At 50.8% G+C, this 13,561-nt stretch overlaps 1 protein-coding gene across 1 annotated transcript; it reads right to left on the bottom strand.

Annotated features, from left to right (window-relative positions):
* Positions 1 to 2,234: 2,234 nt before the first annotated feature.
* On the bottom strand, positions 2,235 to 13,352 carry LAT2 (linker for activation of T cells family member 2). Its single transcript, XM_064394543.1, has 12 exons — positions 12,975 to 13,352; positions 11,576 to 11,615; positions 10,117 to 10,160; positions 9,261 to 9,315; positions 8,580 to 8,623; positions 7,794 to 7,832; positions 7,228 to 7,258; positions 7,046 to 7,125; positions 6,589 to 6,654; positions 5,812 to 5,874; positions 4,894 to 4,978; positions 2,235 to 3,609 (listed from the first exon to the last, which is right to left on the bottom strand). Exons 1-12 carry the CDS (start codon positions 13,057 to 13,059, stop codon positions 3,591 to 3,593), a joined length of 651 nt encoding a protein of 216 aa, XP_064250613.1. The 5' UTR covers positions 13,060 to 13,352; the 3' UTR covers positions 2,235 to 3,590.
* Positions 13,353 to 13,561: the final 209 nt, after the last annotated feature.

The following is a 13,561-nucleotide window of genomic DNA, read 5'->3' as shown; positions in this document are numbered from 1 at the left end:
CCCCAGCTGGATGCAGCACCTTCACCAGCACTCTCTGGGCTGGCCATGCAGCCAGTTCTGAACCCAGCACAGAGTGCTCCTGTCCCAGCCCTGGGCTGCAGCTTTCCCAGGGAATGCTGTGGGACACAGTGCCAAAGGCCTTGCAATTAAGCATGGTCTGGTTACAGCAGTCACACAAAAGAGTGGCAGAGGCACAAGTTGCTGGTGCTTGCACTTCACTCTGCCCATTTTGTTGATGATTTCCACCCCAAGTGTTCAGTTCCCCATGGCAGCTGTCTCACTGCCCAGATGGATGTTTCCTGGCAGCACCAGCTGGCTTCAGCCTGGGGACTGGTCCTGCACTGAGGCAGGGGCTGGGCACACCCTCCTGTCCTCTGACAAGCCAAGGGAGTCACAAGTTTCAGCAGCAAGAGCTGGTGGCATCATGACTTTCCCCTTAAGTCTTCCTGCAGCTCCTCTGGCAGAGCCTGCAGACAAACGTTTGTGATTCAATGTGCAGGACAGCAAGGGAATTGGCAGCTGAAGTGCAGGGCATGCAGCAAACAGCACCTGGAATAATGGATGTAATGCTCAAAGTACATTCTTCACTAGATATGTATTGAACATAGGCTTTGGTTCCCACTCAGTGAGTTACCATCAGCACAAACTCTAAAAAATACACAACTAATAGTTTAGTACTGGGCTTGAGCTGCTGAGTTCTCTACAGACACAGCAGCACAGCTTTTGTCCCCAAAAATTTAAATAAGGTTAGTTTTCCTTTGACTGCACGTCACAGCCAGCCTCCCCTGTCTTTGATTTCTCATTAAATGTGTTCATTGGAATGGAGAAGGAAGAGATGTTACCATGGATGTTTCATAAACCAGCAAACACCATATTTGGATGACTCAAGGCCAGTGCTTACCCTGTGAGATGTGCCTCCCACAGTGGTGGTGCCAGTGGAAGGGTGAGGAACATGAAGGGTCAGGTTCCTGCTCCTACCTGGTTTCAGAGGGTTTATTCTCAACTCTGTTCAGTAGCTGCATTTCACATTTCCAGTTTGGAGCAGACTCCCCTCTGGGCTAATCCTTTCCAGCTCTGCAGGGACACAATCACACTCACTCTTCCTAAGAAGAGGACTAGTATTGATCCCAGAGGCCACCAACACCTCCTGTTCTCCACAGGCATTTGTTCCCCCTCTGAGTGCAGAGCTGCTGCTTTCCAGCACTCAGCACAGACTCCCCAGCTCCATTTTCAGAGCTGCACCAGCCAAAACTACTTTTCTAAAGCACCTTAAATTGAAAACAGGAAGTGAATTTCTCACTTAACTGCCTACCTAATGTGGAGAGAGGTGGACCCAGGGGAGATGTAAGTCTCCTTGCATTAGGTTCAAACAACAGAGTCTATCAATTCTGGCTGAGCACCAGACACCCTTGCACACCTAAAGCTGGTCCCAAAAGGACAGCATGGCAGTGAACACACACATCTGTACTCACTCATTGCAGAGAAAAACAGTGAGGTGGTTCAGAGCAAGACTAATAACAAATGTTATTGATGAGAGTTCCTGAAACAGCCCCTGGATAGCTTCCAGTGTAATGAGATGACTGCCTGAGAAGTGCTCCAGAAGCTTTGCAAAGGATTTACGCCTCACTACAGCTGACTGCTCTGGAGAGCTGCAAAGGGGATTTGCTCAGACCCCAGTAAGTGAAGAGTCTCCACATCCAGTTCTGTCCTGCCTGCTTTGGCTCCACAACTTTAAAGCTCAGGCTTTGGCAATGGAGGATTGGCAAATTGTACCATTTTCTTGTACCAAGAAAATCTAACTGGTGTAATCTGCCTCCCTGCTTTGTGAGGAGAACAATAAATCTTGTATTTTCATGTTCTGACCATGCACTGACCTAATGCCTAGAACTTTCTGGGAGGTGTCCAGCTGGATCTGTTGCTGTGTGCCAAGGATCTGTCACTGCTGCTAATCTCCTGTTCATGAATGGCTCCCTTGGCTGGGAGATGAATCACCAGTGGGTAACACCACCAGACATCACTCACATGAGCTCACCCTTGCAGTGAACAATCCACAGTCTGCAGCACTTCATGGCAAGTGGAAGCTTCTTCAGGTGCTGAGGATGAATCCAACAGCCCCATAGCCCTGTGAGGTCCAGGCACAATTTCAGTGACATAAGTCCCTTTGCCTGTCACTGTCTGTGCTGCTGGCTCTGGGGAACCCTGCTGCCATGCACCTGTGCAGAATTTTTGCAGAACATCTGACCATCAGGAAACCTAAGGGTGTGAGGAGAAGCTGGGCTGGGGTGGGCACAAAACCAGGCTGTAGCTCCCTGCCTGTGTGCATCCCTTAGTGCACGGATTTCCTCTATGGAAAAGTCCTGTGCAAACTTGTAGCATTTGTAGGGACCACTAGCAAACCTTCTCCTGAGCCAAACTCCAACCCACCATTTCAGCTGCACCAACTGTGGGCACCTGTGGTCTCTCGTGGTGGTTCTGCTAAAATTAGAGCCCAGCCAGCTGCAGCAGGAAGCACCTGACATCCCTTCTCCCACACCACAGCCCTCTAACCCTTAGCTCCCCTTCTCTGCTCACGCACCATGAGTGTGGGGTGTGGGCTGTGTTCGTTCCTGAACACAGTTTTCTGATCTGATTTTGAGGAAGAAGGCTTTTAATGCAGTTTCTCCCCATAAGACCCTGCACATCACTCCATGTCACCTCATGTCCTCCCATTTCTTTGTCACCTGATCATGCAGATGTCTATCATTGCAAAGCACAGCAAAACACATTTTCTTTGGAAGCTTTTCAGTTTTAATAAATAAGTGTTCCAGAAGTGCCAGATCTGTACATCAGGGCTCAGGAGATGGGATTCTGTTCCTGGGATGATGTTCCAACAGCCATATTGAAGGACTGGTGCAGTTTCTGAGGCTGGTGGCTGTGGATCTGACTCTCACAGTTGCTGCTGGTTCTTTGTATCATTATAAAATAGGTACTGAAACATGAGGCAAACTGCCATAGACCAACACTGTGAATTGCATGCCCATGGATAAGCAGGCATTAAATCCTCTTTAGCCTTTGTGAACAGGTTGGAATCTCATTCAGCTCCAGACAGCCACTGCTGTTACAAACACCACCTCTGCCTCACCAGTTAGTTCCTCTCTCGTAGGAAACTGCTTCTGTAGGAGAGCACAGGAACTAAATCAGAACGTAATCCTTCTGGCTTAATACCATCGTGCATGAGTCACCCTGACAAATTAAGTAGCTGCTGCATTACTGCTCAGCAAGTTAAGGGCTCATTTAATGCCTGACAGGAGAAAACATTGCCCAGACTGGCCATCTTCAAGTGGACACGCAGGGAAATGGGATTGGGATGAAATTGAGGATGAGGAGCCTGGGGCTTGCCCGTGGTCTCTGGGGGCAGAATACTTTCTCCAGTTGCTGGTTTGCAGTTGGACTTCTGTGGGGCTTCAAGCAGTGCAGTTCTTTCAGTAACACCCCTTCTATGTCACTGCAGGCACAGGTTGGAGAAGAGATTTCACTGAGGGATGGAAATCTCCCCTCTCCCTGTGTGCTTGTTCATTGGGTGTGCTCTTACTGCTCAGCAAAAGATTTCTTCAGACTTTATGCAGAATACTTGAAATAAGAGGAGAAAAAACAGTGAGTCCACTGATTTTTAATCCCTGCTTTCAGCTTAACTCTGCTGCCTGCTACATTTTCTTTCCAGGCACAAGTAGTGACATACACCACAAAATGTCCCTGTCTAAGCAGAAACCCCAGTCGTGCTCCTGGAGGATGATCCCTGATCAGAGCAGGAGGCACAGAGGCACCAGGAGCCCATTTCTCAGTTCAGCCTCCCTTGGTGGAGAACTGCTGGCATTTGTTGGTTGGACATTGAAATTTCAGACTATTTCTCTGCTAGCAAAGGCTACAACACAGGCAAAAAGATGCCTGGCAGCAATATATGGTCAGGTTTCTCAGGCTGGCTTTTTCCATGTCCAGCTACATCCAGCAGAAGCAAATGCCCTAGTGTACAGAATGGGATCACTGTGCTTTGCATGGTGGGGACAAATCTTCAGAAAGATCCAATTCTGGGAGTCTGGCCACTGCTGGTGCCTACAGTCTGGGCAATATAAAAATATAAAACCCCCTAAAACTAGAGCACCTGGCATGTGGCATAAGGACAATCCCACTGGGCCTCTCTAGGTGCTCAAGAGGGTAAAAACCCAACAAGGAGAGTGATACTGGTCCCAGTCCATCTCCCAGCTGGAGTCCTAGTCCAGTCTGGAGCAGGATGACCAGCACCAACCAGCACATCATTCACTGTCCCTCAGTGTCATGCAACCCTCCTGCATCTCTCTGCAGTTTTTTTACTTTATCTTCCCTGAGTAATTCTTTATCAGCTGCCTGAGGCTGGTGCTGATGCTGGGGCAGGATGTGTGGTCTTAGCAGAGCAGGCAGGGCCCAGCTGAGGGAATCCCTGCTCAGAGCAGGGGGTTTGGGTGTCCCTGCCCACAGCCCGTGCCAGCACTGGCTGAAGCTGCTCTGGAGCAGTTTGGAATTCCTGTGCCTATTGGAGGAGGGCAGCGCTGGAGCTGGGACATGCACTTGGACAAATTTGTCTCCATGGTCTGTGTTAGTCAGCTTGGCATCACCAGGGATGAGGCACTGCACAGGGTGGGCTCCTCACACTCCACTGCCCGTGTGGGCAGCTGTGCTGGTGCTGCCAGCAAGGGCAGAGCTCCAGCTCAACTCCCTTTGGCTTAAACCAAATCCTGCCACCCCTAAATAAACACCATAACCCAAATCCTCCCTCCCCTAAATAAACACCATAAACCAAATCCTGCCACCCCTAAATAAACACCATAAACCAAATCCTTCACCCTCCATTAGCACACCAACCATTTATTCTGTTTCTACCTTTGCTGTGGCAGCAGGGCACGGCCTGACACAGGAGCTGTGTTGATGTAGTCTGGCTCATCATCCAGGCTTTCTGTCAGTGGGGCTGTGGGTGGGGATGGCAAGCACTCATCAGTGAGTGGTGTAAAAACACACAATGTAGAAACACACAATGTAGAAACACACAGATCACTGACACAGCATGTGTCCTGCCAATATTTAGCCTTGGCTGCTGACATGTTTTTGTGCCTGGGCTAAGAAAACTCAGAGCAGTGTCAAGGTCTCCTTGAAGAGGCTTCAAAATGATCACAGCAAATTTGCAAACACTCTGGGCAGCTCTTCAGAACCAAAAAAGAGTGTGCAAAGAGGAATCACTTTGCTCAGACAACTCTCACACCGGAGCTCTAAAATATATATGTGTTCACTCCCCACTGTCCCCCAGGCCAGAACTAGCCTCATCCTCACAGGAAGCCACACGTTAAATGAAACTGTGGTTAAAAGGTCAGCTTGAGAAATAGGGCCCTGACTACAGCAGGAGGGCCAAGGGCTGACCCACTGGGTGTGTGCAGAAAGTTCTGTGTCACAGGGGATTTCACAGCTGTGCCTGCTCTGGGGCAACCTCAAATGTAAGAGGATAAAAGACCTGAAGAGCAACATTTTTCTGTAGCATCCCCTGTGAGGGTTTAGGCACAGCCACCCAAAAGGTGGCCTTTGGAGTATGACAGACACCACATCCCAGCAGAGCAGCATTCAGTTATGGGAATGTGTTACAATTTGCACATTGCCTTGGATATTTATCATGGACAATTGGGGAAAAAATTAACTCAGGACAAGGGTGATGGCTGCATCGCCCTTGCATGGTCTGTACTGGCCCAGGTGCTCCAGGCACTCTGCCCATAAGCCCCATCCCCAAACAGCAAATAACAGCAGAGAACCCACCTTGCCCTTGCTGGAACTTCCATGTGAGTATTGTCATGCTGTTCTCATAGTCCACAGCGTCATCTGTGACAAGGAGGAGTTTGGACAGGACAATACTGAACAGCAAATGGACAAAAAGGGGCCTTTGTGAACCCCCCCTGCCCCTGACTGCGCTGTGCACGTGGCTGAGTTTCCAGCCAGCACAGATCTGCTGGTGCTGCCTCATCATTTTCCAGCCCTGGCCACGTGCCTGGATCTCTGCAGGCATGGATGGGGATCAGACAGGTCCCTGCTGCTCCTGCCTCCTCTAATCACTGCACAAAGCCAGGCAGGAGCAGGGCAGGCTTCAGCAGTGCAGAAAGCGTGTGTTAGCTCACAGAAGGAAACAAAACTGACTTCCTATTTTGATTGCAACATCCCAGGACTGATGCTGGAAGCCCTGAAGGCACACTGTGGTCCAGTGCCACCCTCCAGAAGCTTCCTGGCTGCAGCCTTCTTGTGCTGGATTTGGTGAGGAACCTGAGCTAGGGGCTAGAACCATAATCATCCTGGCCAGAACAACACCAAAAACCTAAAGATGCAGATCCCAAAGCTCCTGAATTCCTGCAGAAACCACCAAGTCAAAGGCACCCGGGTGGAGGTGTCACCATGTGCATTTTTCTGCAGAAAGGGGGAATGTTCCAGGCCTGTGTGCCAGCTCCATGGCTGTGAACAAGCAGGTTTCTCTTGGCTGAGCAGGTCACCATCCTTCTCTGCACTTTGTGTGACACACATGACCTGTGACAGCAGCACCCTTACCTGAATCAGAGCCCTGAGATGCTCCAATGGTGACATTTTCATAGGAACAGGAATCCTCATCTTTCTCTGATGGAGAGAAGAAAGAAGAGTGACAAAGAGCCTGTGGAAGTGGAAGTGACCTGGGAAGATCCCCCAGCACCTGTAGGAGGGGGCTGTTTCCCACAGTGAAATGTAGATTAGCTAAAAAATTGTTAATCTTAGTGACAGCCTGTGGTGACCAAGGGATGGCATCGGGTGCTCACTCCCACAGGAGCACAATCACCAATGGTTTTGGGCTGTCCTGTTTGCAGGCAACAGATGGACTGATGGGGGCTTGGGCATCCCTCAAATCCCACAGCTCTGCTGCACCCTTTGAAGGAACGTGTCCCCTTGCTTCAGGCCATACACAGAGCTCAGCAAGAACAGTTCACGAGCTCCCTGGAGCCCAGGGGCAGCCAGGCTGGATGGAGGAACCCACCTGGCTTGCCTGCAGACCTAGCACGGGGTGGACTGAAGAGCCTGCTGCAGTTGTAGTAGTGATCCAGAGACATGGGCTCCCTGTGGGAAGAGCAGCACTGTCAGCTCCTCCTGCCCTCACGGGCTCCCCAGGCTGAGCTAGGGCAGCACCAGGGCACACTGGCAGCAGCACAGGGTACTCACACATAGGCAGTTTCTGCTTGCAGGCAGCACTCTGTAAGAACAAGGGTTTGCTGTCAGCACCCCACCATGGCATCAAGCTGAACAGCCATCCCTGGGCACAGCTGGACAAACCCCCCAGCCCAGCCACAGCCCCACAGCAGAGCAGGGTGGCTGGAGCACAGGGAGGTGGCCCTGATCCACCCCAGGTCCTGGGACAGCCCCGGCTCACCCCCAACCATGGACACATCCTGCCAGCTGGCAGGAGATGGGGAATATGCTCCCTGGCTTGGGAAAGGAGAGCACAGCCCCACAATAATCCTCTTAGGGCAGGCACCAGCTCACACTGCCCCGGGAGGGAGCAGCGGGCTCAGGAGCATCCATCCCCCTCTGCTCTGCCCCTTAATCAGATCAGTGTGTGTCTTACAAAAAACATCTCTAAACTGACCGAGCCAGAGCTCTGCCAGCTGCACTGCAGGCTGCCTGTGTGCTCCCTGCCAGCTCCCATCCCCTGGAAAAAAAATGTGCTCCCTGCCAGCTCCCATCCCCTTGGCAGCCTTCCTTCCCAGACACATGGCTGCAGCATTTACCTGTCAGGAAATTCTGGTACCTGGGCTCGTCCCTGCTCCCTGGGGACAAGAGAGGGACACGTTACACATGAACTGAAGCTGAGTGATGGGAGCAGTTTGACAGTGGAGGCAAGCACCAAGTATTTCAGCAGCAGCAGCAGCTCTATCCCCCTCAGCTCTGGGGTCAGGGGGCACGGCTGCAAGGTTGGACAGGAATGGGACAGCCAGGGGTGATATTTTAAACAATCTGTGCCTGTAACCAGGACGGGTCAGCCACAGCAGGATGAGCACTGGGCTTTGAACTCAGGCCCAGGACAGACCCCAATTAAGATGGACGTGGATCTGTTGGAACAAGTCCAGAGGAGTGCCCAAATGTGTTCCAAGGGCTGAGCCCTCTGCTCTGGAAACAGCCTGGGAAAGCTGGGGATGCTCAGCCTGGAAAAGAGAAGGCTCTGGGGAGACCTCAGAGCCCCTTCTAAAGGGGAGAGGGATTTTGGACAAAGGCTGGGAGTGCTAGGACAAGGGGGAATGGCTTCCCATGACAGAGGGCAGGGTTAGGGAGGATATTGGGAAGAGATTTCTCCCTGTGAGGGAGTGAGGCCCTGGCACAGGCTGCATAGAGCAGCTGTGGCTGTTCCATCCCTGGAAGTGCCCAAGGCCGGGCTGGACAGAGCTTGGAGCAGCCTGGGCTAGGGGAAGGTGTCCCTGCCCATGGCAGGGGGTGGAATGAGATGATTTTAAGGTCCCTTCCACCTCCAACAGCTCTGTGGCTCATTGTATCTGTGCCTGTGCCAGGAAGCTGCTCACCATATCCAGGGTGATGGGAAGCACTGAGCTCTTCAGTGGCTTTACTGAAAGAGAGAAAAGACACCTAAAACCCTGAGTCTGAGCAAACCCTACCAGCAGTTACACACCATCACAAGGACCATCCACAAAACCTCCCTGTGAGGTTATCAAGTACACACATGAAACAAGGGGAGATTAAGAATTTGGGGTAAAAATCCCAAAACGGGAATATCTAAGTTTGAATATTGCAGCAGAGTTACAATGGCTGTATAGTTACTGGGGGTTTGGGTGATGGGGAGAAGGGGATTTATCACACCAAACTGCTTATAAGTGAATAATGGCCATTTCTTTTCCATGCTGCATCTGTTACGTAGAGCCACAGCTCACTCTCCTGGGTTTGGTTTAATCAGTTGCCAGAAGAATGCAGTCATACTGAACAAAATCCAGAAAAAGCCCAAATATACTACTGACCATCAACAAGTGAAGCAACCCAATCAAGTTGAAGACATCCCTGCTCCTCACCAGGGGGTTGGACTGGACAACCTTGAAAGGTCCCTTGCAACCCAAACTATTCTTTGATTCTAAATACAGCCCAAGCCATATCTACAGGGCCCAGAATGCAATCCCCAAATGTTCATCTGTGTTGGGTGAACTTCATCCAGCCTTGGCTCTAGAGGTAGATTTTATTTGGGTTTTTCCTACCTTGCTATTGAGAAGTTTTCAGGTTCCTTACTTTTTTCCAGCCTTCGGGTTGCAACTGGCAACAGCAACAAAATTCCAGTGTTAATTACTGTGGCAGCAGCAGATGTGTCAAAGAGCACGGAACATCCACCAGAGAGGAACCCCTGGGACTGGCAAGCATTTTCCTAATGCATCCTAAAATAGCTTCCAGATTGTTCCTTGAATGTTCAAAAATGGTCACAACAAGGAACAACTAGAGGGAAAGCTGGTGTCTGTGCAGACCACAGGGCGTGCAGACGCTCGCTGGAGAGGCCACAACCCCAGCTGCTGTCACCTCCTGTCCCCAAACCCGCGTGACTGGGACCATCCCCTCCTTCCACACTGCAAGGGACAATGGAGAGCCTTGCCCAGGGGGGATGAAAGACTTGCAGGGGGGCCTGGAGCCAGCAGAGCCCTCGGGCAGGGCAGGGCAGGGCAGAGGGGCACACGGGCCTGGCAGTGCTCCTGTGACACAACGCCCAGGGGTTCATCACTGAAGCCAGCCTGCTGCAGGAAGCAGTGAGGGGGATGATGAGTGAGTCACTCTGTCAGCCACACCTTCACTCTCACAGGGTGCCCTGCATGGCCCAAGAGCCCCAGCAGCTGAGGTGTCACTTTTCAACAACAATGCTTTAGTGAATTATTCTCAATTCAAAGGGCATTTTTTTAACTAGAGCTCAGAATTCACACACCCAGAAGCATCTAAGGTGGCTTGGACAATCCAGGTCTCATAATTGCATGGGCTGGCTTCGTGACCTTTGAACATTACTTTCCCCCCGTTCTCTGCATGCAGGGCCCTCACCACGGGGCAGGAGCCAAATGCAATGTTCATACTCACTGGTATGGGATCGAATCACCTCAAATCTCTGCTGGCTTTCGAGCCTGGAAAAAACAGCAGTACAACCTCAGCTGAGTTTTGGGGTTTATAACAAGGAAAACAGATACAAGAGATCTTTTTGGTGAGTGGAGGGCAGAGAGCACCCTGCTGGGCTCTGTGAGATGCCAGCTGCACTGCTCAGCACGTCATGCAGGGCCTGTATGAGCTGGGAGCATCTTCCTGGGCTCTTCTTTGATCCTTTAAGGACAAGATGTTGTTTTGAACCACTGGTAGAGCAGCCAACACCAGCAAGGGAAGCATCCAGGGATGAGGAAAACATAATTTAGGATAATTCTCATTTGGATGCTTCAGCCACCAAAGGCCAGAAGAGCCTTTTTACCCACAAAAAAATAGATGTGAAATCGCTTCAAACCCCACTGCTTCACCTCCACTGCTGCCTCTGCCCATTCCATCATCCCTTAATATCATCACGAATAAAATAACATTACCAATTATAACCTATGCCTAGGAACCTCTTTACTTTTCAGTTAATAGGAGAGCTGCTTTTTGGAGCACATGAGAACTCAACATCTTTTCCACTGCAGGTATTTCTACCCAGGTACTTATTAATTGCAACTTTGGGAACCCTTTCCCCCTTTTCCACTGGGCTTGCCCCATACCCAGCTGGGCTTCATGGCCCCAGGCTATCAAAACACCCAAACATAGAGTCAAACCACTTTGCCTGCAAACCACTCCTCCAGAAAGAGCACACAACACCACAAAGCTGAGCCCAAACCACCTAGTCCAGGTATAAATTTCAAGAAGTTGGGACAATTCAGCAAGAGTCTGTGAGGGATGGAGCCTGTGGGGGACAGTGGCTGCTCCATCTGCAATGGATCACTCTGGAGCTTTTCCCACAGAAACAAAACCCCAACCCCTTGGAAGCCTTTGCAGAGCCACATTGCATCTCCTGTAACAAAGCTTAAAACCCAACTTTTCTTTTTTTTTTAACATCATTTACTGTGGTTTGTCTGTTGCTGAAGGAAATAAGGGGCAGTGCACGTGTGTACACTGCATTTCCTTCATTTCTTGTGCTGCAGGTCAGTGGTTGCTCTGCTACACGGTCCAAGGGCAGGGGCTTCTTTATGGAATAAATAATCTCTCCATCTCATCTCAGAGCACAACAGAACAGGATAACAACTTGCTCTTCTCTCCTTTTCCAACTAGTTAATGATTCAACAATGTCACAGTCAGCTTCAGTTTGGATTATTCTCTGTCAAGGCAGTGCCCATTCAGAAGCACCTTGGGCTGGGACACACTGTCTTGCCTCCCATCCTGGCATTATTTTATTTTATTTTATTTTATTTTATTTTATTTTATTTTATTTTATTTTATTTCATATTTCAGCTTGGATCTGGCCCTGAGGCTCACCCTGGCTGAGTTGTTTGGGGGAGAAACATGATTGGGAAAGGCAACTTACTGGCTCCTCCGCTGGTTCAGCTGTACCTCCCGTTTGGTAGCTGGAAGACAAGGGAACAAAAAGCTCTTAGAAAGGATAATTTGGGAGTTAGAAATCAGAAAGGCCAATAAAATCATTCACAAAACTTCTTCAGCACATCAGGACAGCGCAGTCAGTGAGCAGCAGTTGCAGTAGGGCTTTGATGAAATTTTTTGAAACGACATTTGCCTTGTGGTTTTTGTCTCAACCTCCACAAAGCAAAGCAGCCAGTCCTGCCCCCAAACCCCAAACTGCAGCCTCTCCCCCATGAAAACCCAATGCTCAGGGAGGGGCTCAAACCCCACTGGGTGCTCACCCTACTCTCTGTATGAATTCATCCTCCAGGCTCCCCTGGCCTCCCTTCTGTCCCAGACCCTCTGCAGGATTTGGTAACTGCAGCTCATCCTCCCAGGTGGAGTCCCAAAGCCACCCACCACGATGGCCATGTAGAGGGATCTCAGTGTTACATCTGCCCCAGGGAAGGGGGGCTGCACTTTTGGGTGTTCCTTCTCTCCTGGCTCTCTGGCAGAGCCTCATCCATGCTCAAGCTGTGGGAGCATCCCCAAGGATGTCCATGATCCTACTGGGGAGAAGGTGACACCACTGCCCTGGAGAGATGCACTGTAGGCTCTGGGCACTCCTCAGAGCTCAGGGTGAGGGAAGAAGCTTTCTCCATGGTGCCCTGCAGAAATATATTATTTTGTCCCAGTTCTGTCCTCCCCCTTGGCCCGTTGGCCTTCCCTGCCCCTTTTTCCCTCTATGTGCATGTTCTAGAGAGTTCTTCCTTCCCTGTGTTCCCATTGATTTGTGCAACCCCACCCATCCACCCTGGCATTCCCTATTGGTCCCTTCTCTGGATTTATACCCTGGATCCTCCTTAGTCTGTATCTTTGGTATCTGGACCTCTTCAGTGTCAATAAATTCTCATTGGAACTCCATGCCTGGAGCTGCCCGTGTCTTCACTGTTGAGGTGCTTCATGTGTGTGTGTGTATCTGTCTGTCTGTCTGTGTCTCTGTGTGTGTATCTGTGTCTGTGTCTCTGTGTGTGTGTGTGTGTGTGTGTGTGTCTGTCTGTCTGTCTGTCTGTCTGTGTCTCTGTGTGTGTATCTGTGTCTGTGTCTCTCTGTGTGTGTGTGTGTGTGTGTGTGTGTCTGTCTGTCTCTCTGTTTATGTCTGTGTCTGTCTGTCTGTGTGCTGTTCTCTCCCGGCTCCCCCCGCTGGCACAGGACGCTCCCGGTGAAGGTTGTGCCCAGCACCACCACGGACCACAACCCATCCCCAGAAGGGCGAAGCTGGTACCCAGCTGAGCAGAGCCAAACTCCCAGGGTGGGGAGGACATTCCAGGAGGGAATTCCAGGCAGGTGGAATTCTCAGCACTTACCTGAGAGCTGGCACCTGATGCAGAGGCTGACGGCCGCCCCGAGCAGCATCAGCGCCGCGGCCGCCCACAGCTCCAGCTGCACCATGGCCCAGCCAAATCCAGCCTGAAACACAGCCAGGGACCCTGTCAGCTGTGGGGCACACGGGGCTGTGAGGCCATCCCTCAGAGAGCCTTTAGCCCCAAAAGCCAGGTGCTGTTTGCCCTCCCAGCCCCATGGAGCTGGGAGGATGCAGAAGGGATTTTGAGCTTGTAGCCAGGGGCAGCAGAGGCAATGCCCTTTCCTGGCTGCTCTGAATCACTCTCTGCCAGTCCCCAAACCCACCCTGCTGCCATCAAATCTGTCAGCAGACAGTAATTTTTAATATCCAGAAGAGAGGGCAAAAGGGAGGCACTTGGCAGTATTTAAACAGTCAAGACCTTTGCACAACGTGTTCTGGCTCAGAGTGACTCCCAGTGTGAAATTCCCCACGCCTTTTTCTGCCTTTTTCTACACTGAGCTGGCTGTTCCCTCCTTTCCATGACAAGCTTTTTCACAAACAGCAGCTAAAATTTTTTAACAATCAGCATGATTTGGTTTCAATTTCTTC

Source organism: Passer domesticus, chromosome 19 (genome assembly GCF_036417665.1).
Source record: "Passer domesticus isolate bPasDom1 chromosome 19, bPasDom1.hap1, whole genome shotgun sequence".
NCBI lineage: Eukaryota > Metazoa > Chordata > Aves > Passeriformes > Passeridae > Passer > Passer domesticus.
Note: the sequence above shows the minus strand (reverse complement) of the source record. Positions and strands in the feature narration are given on the sequence as shown.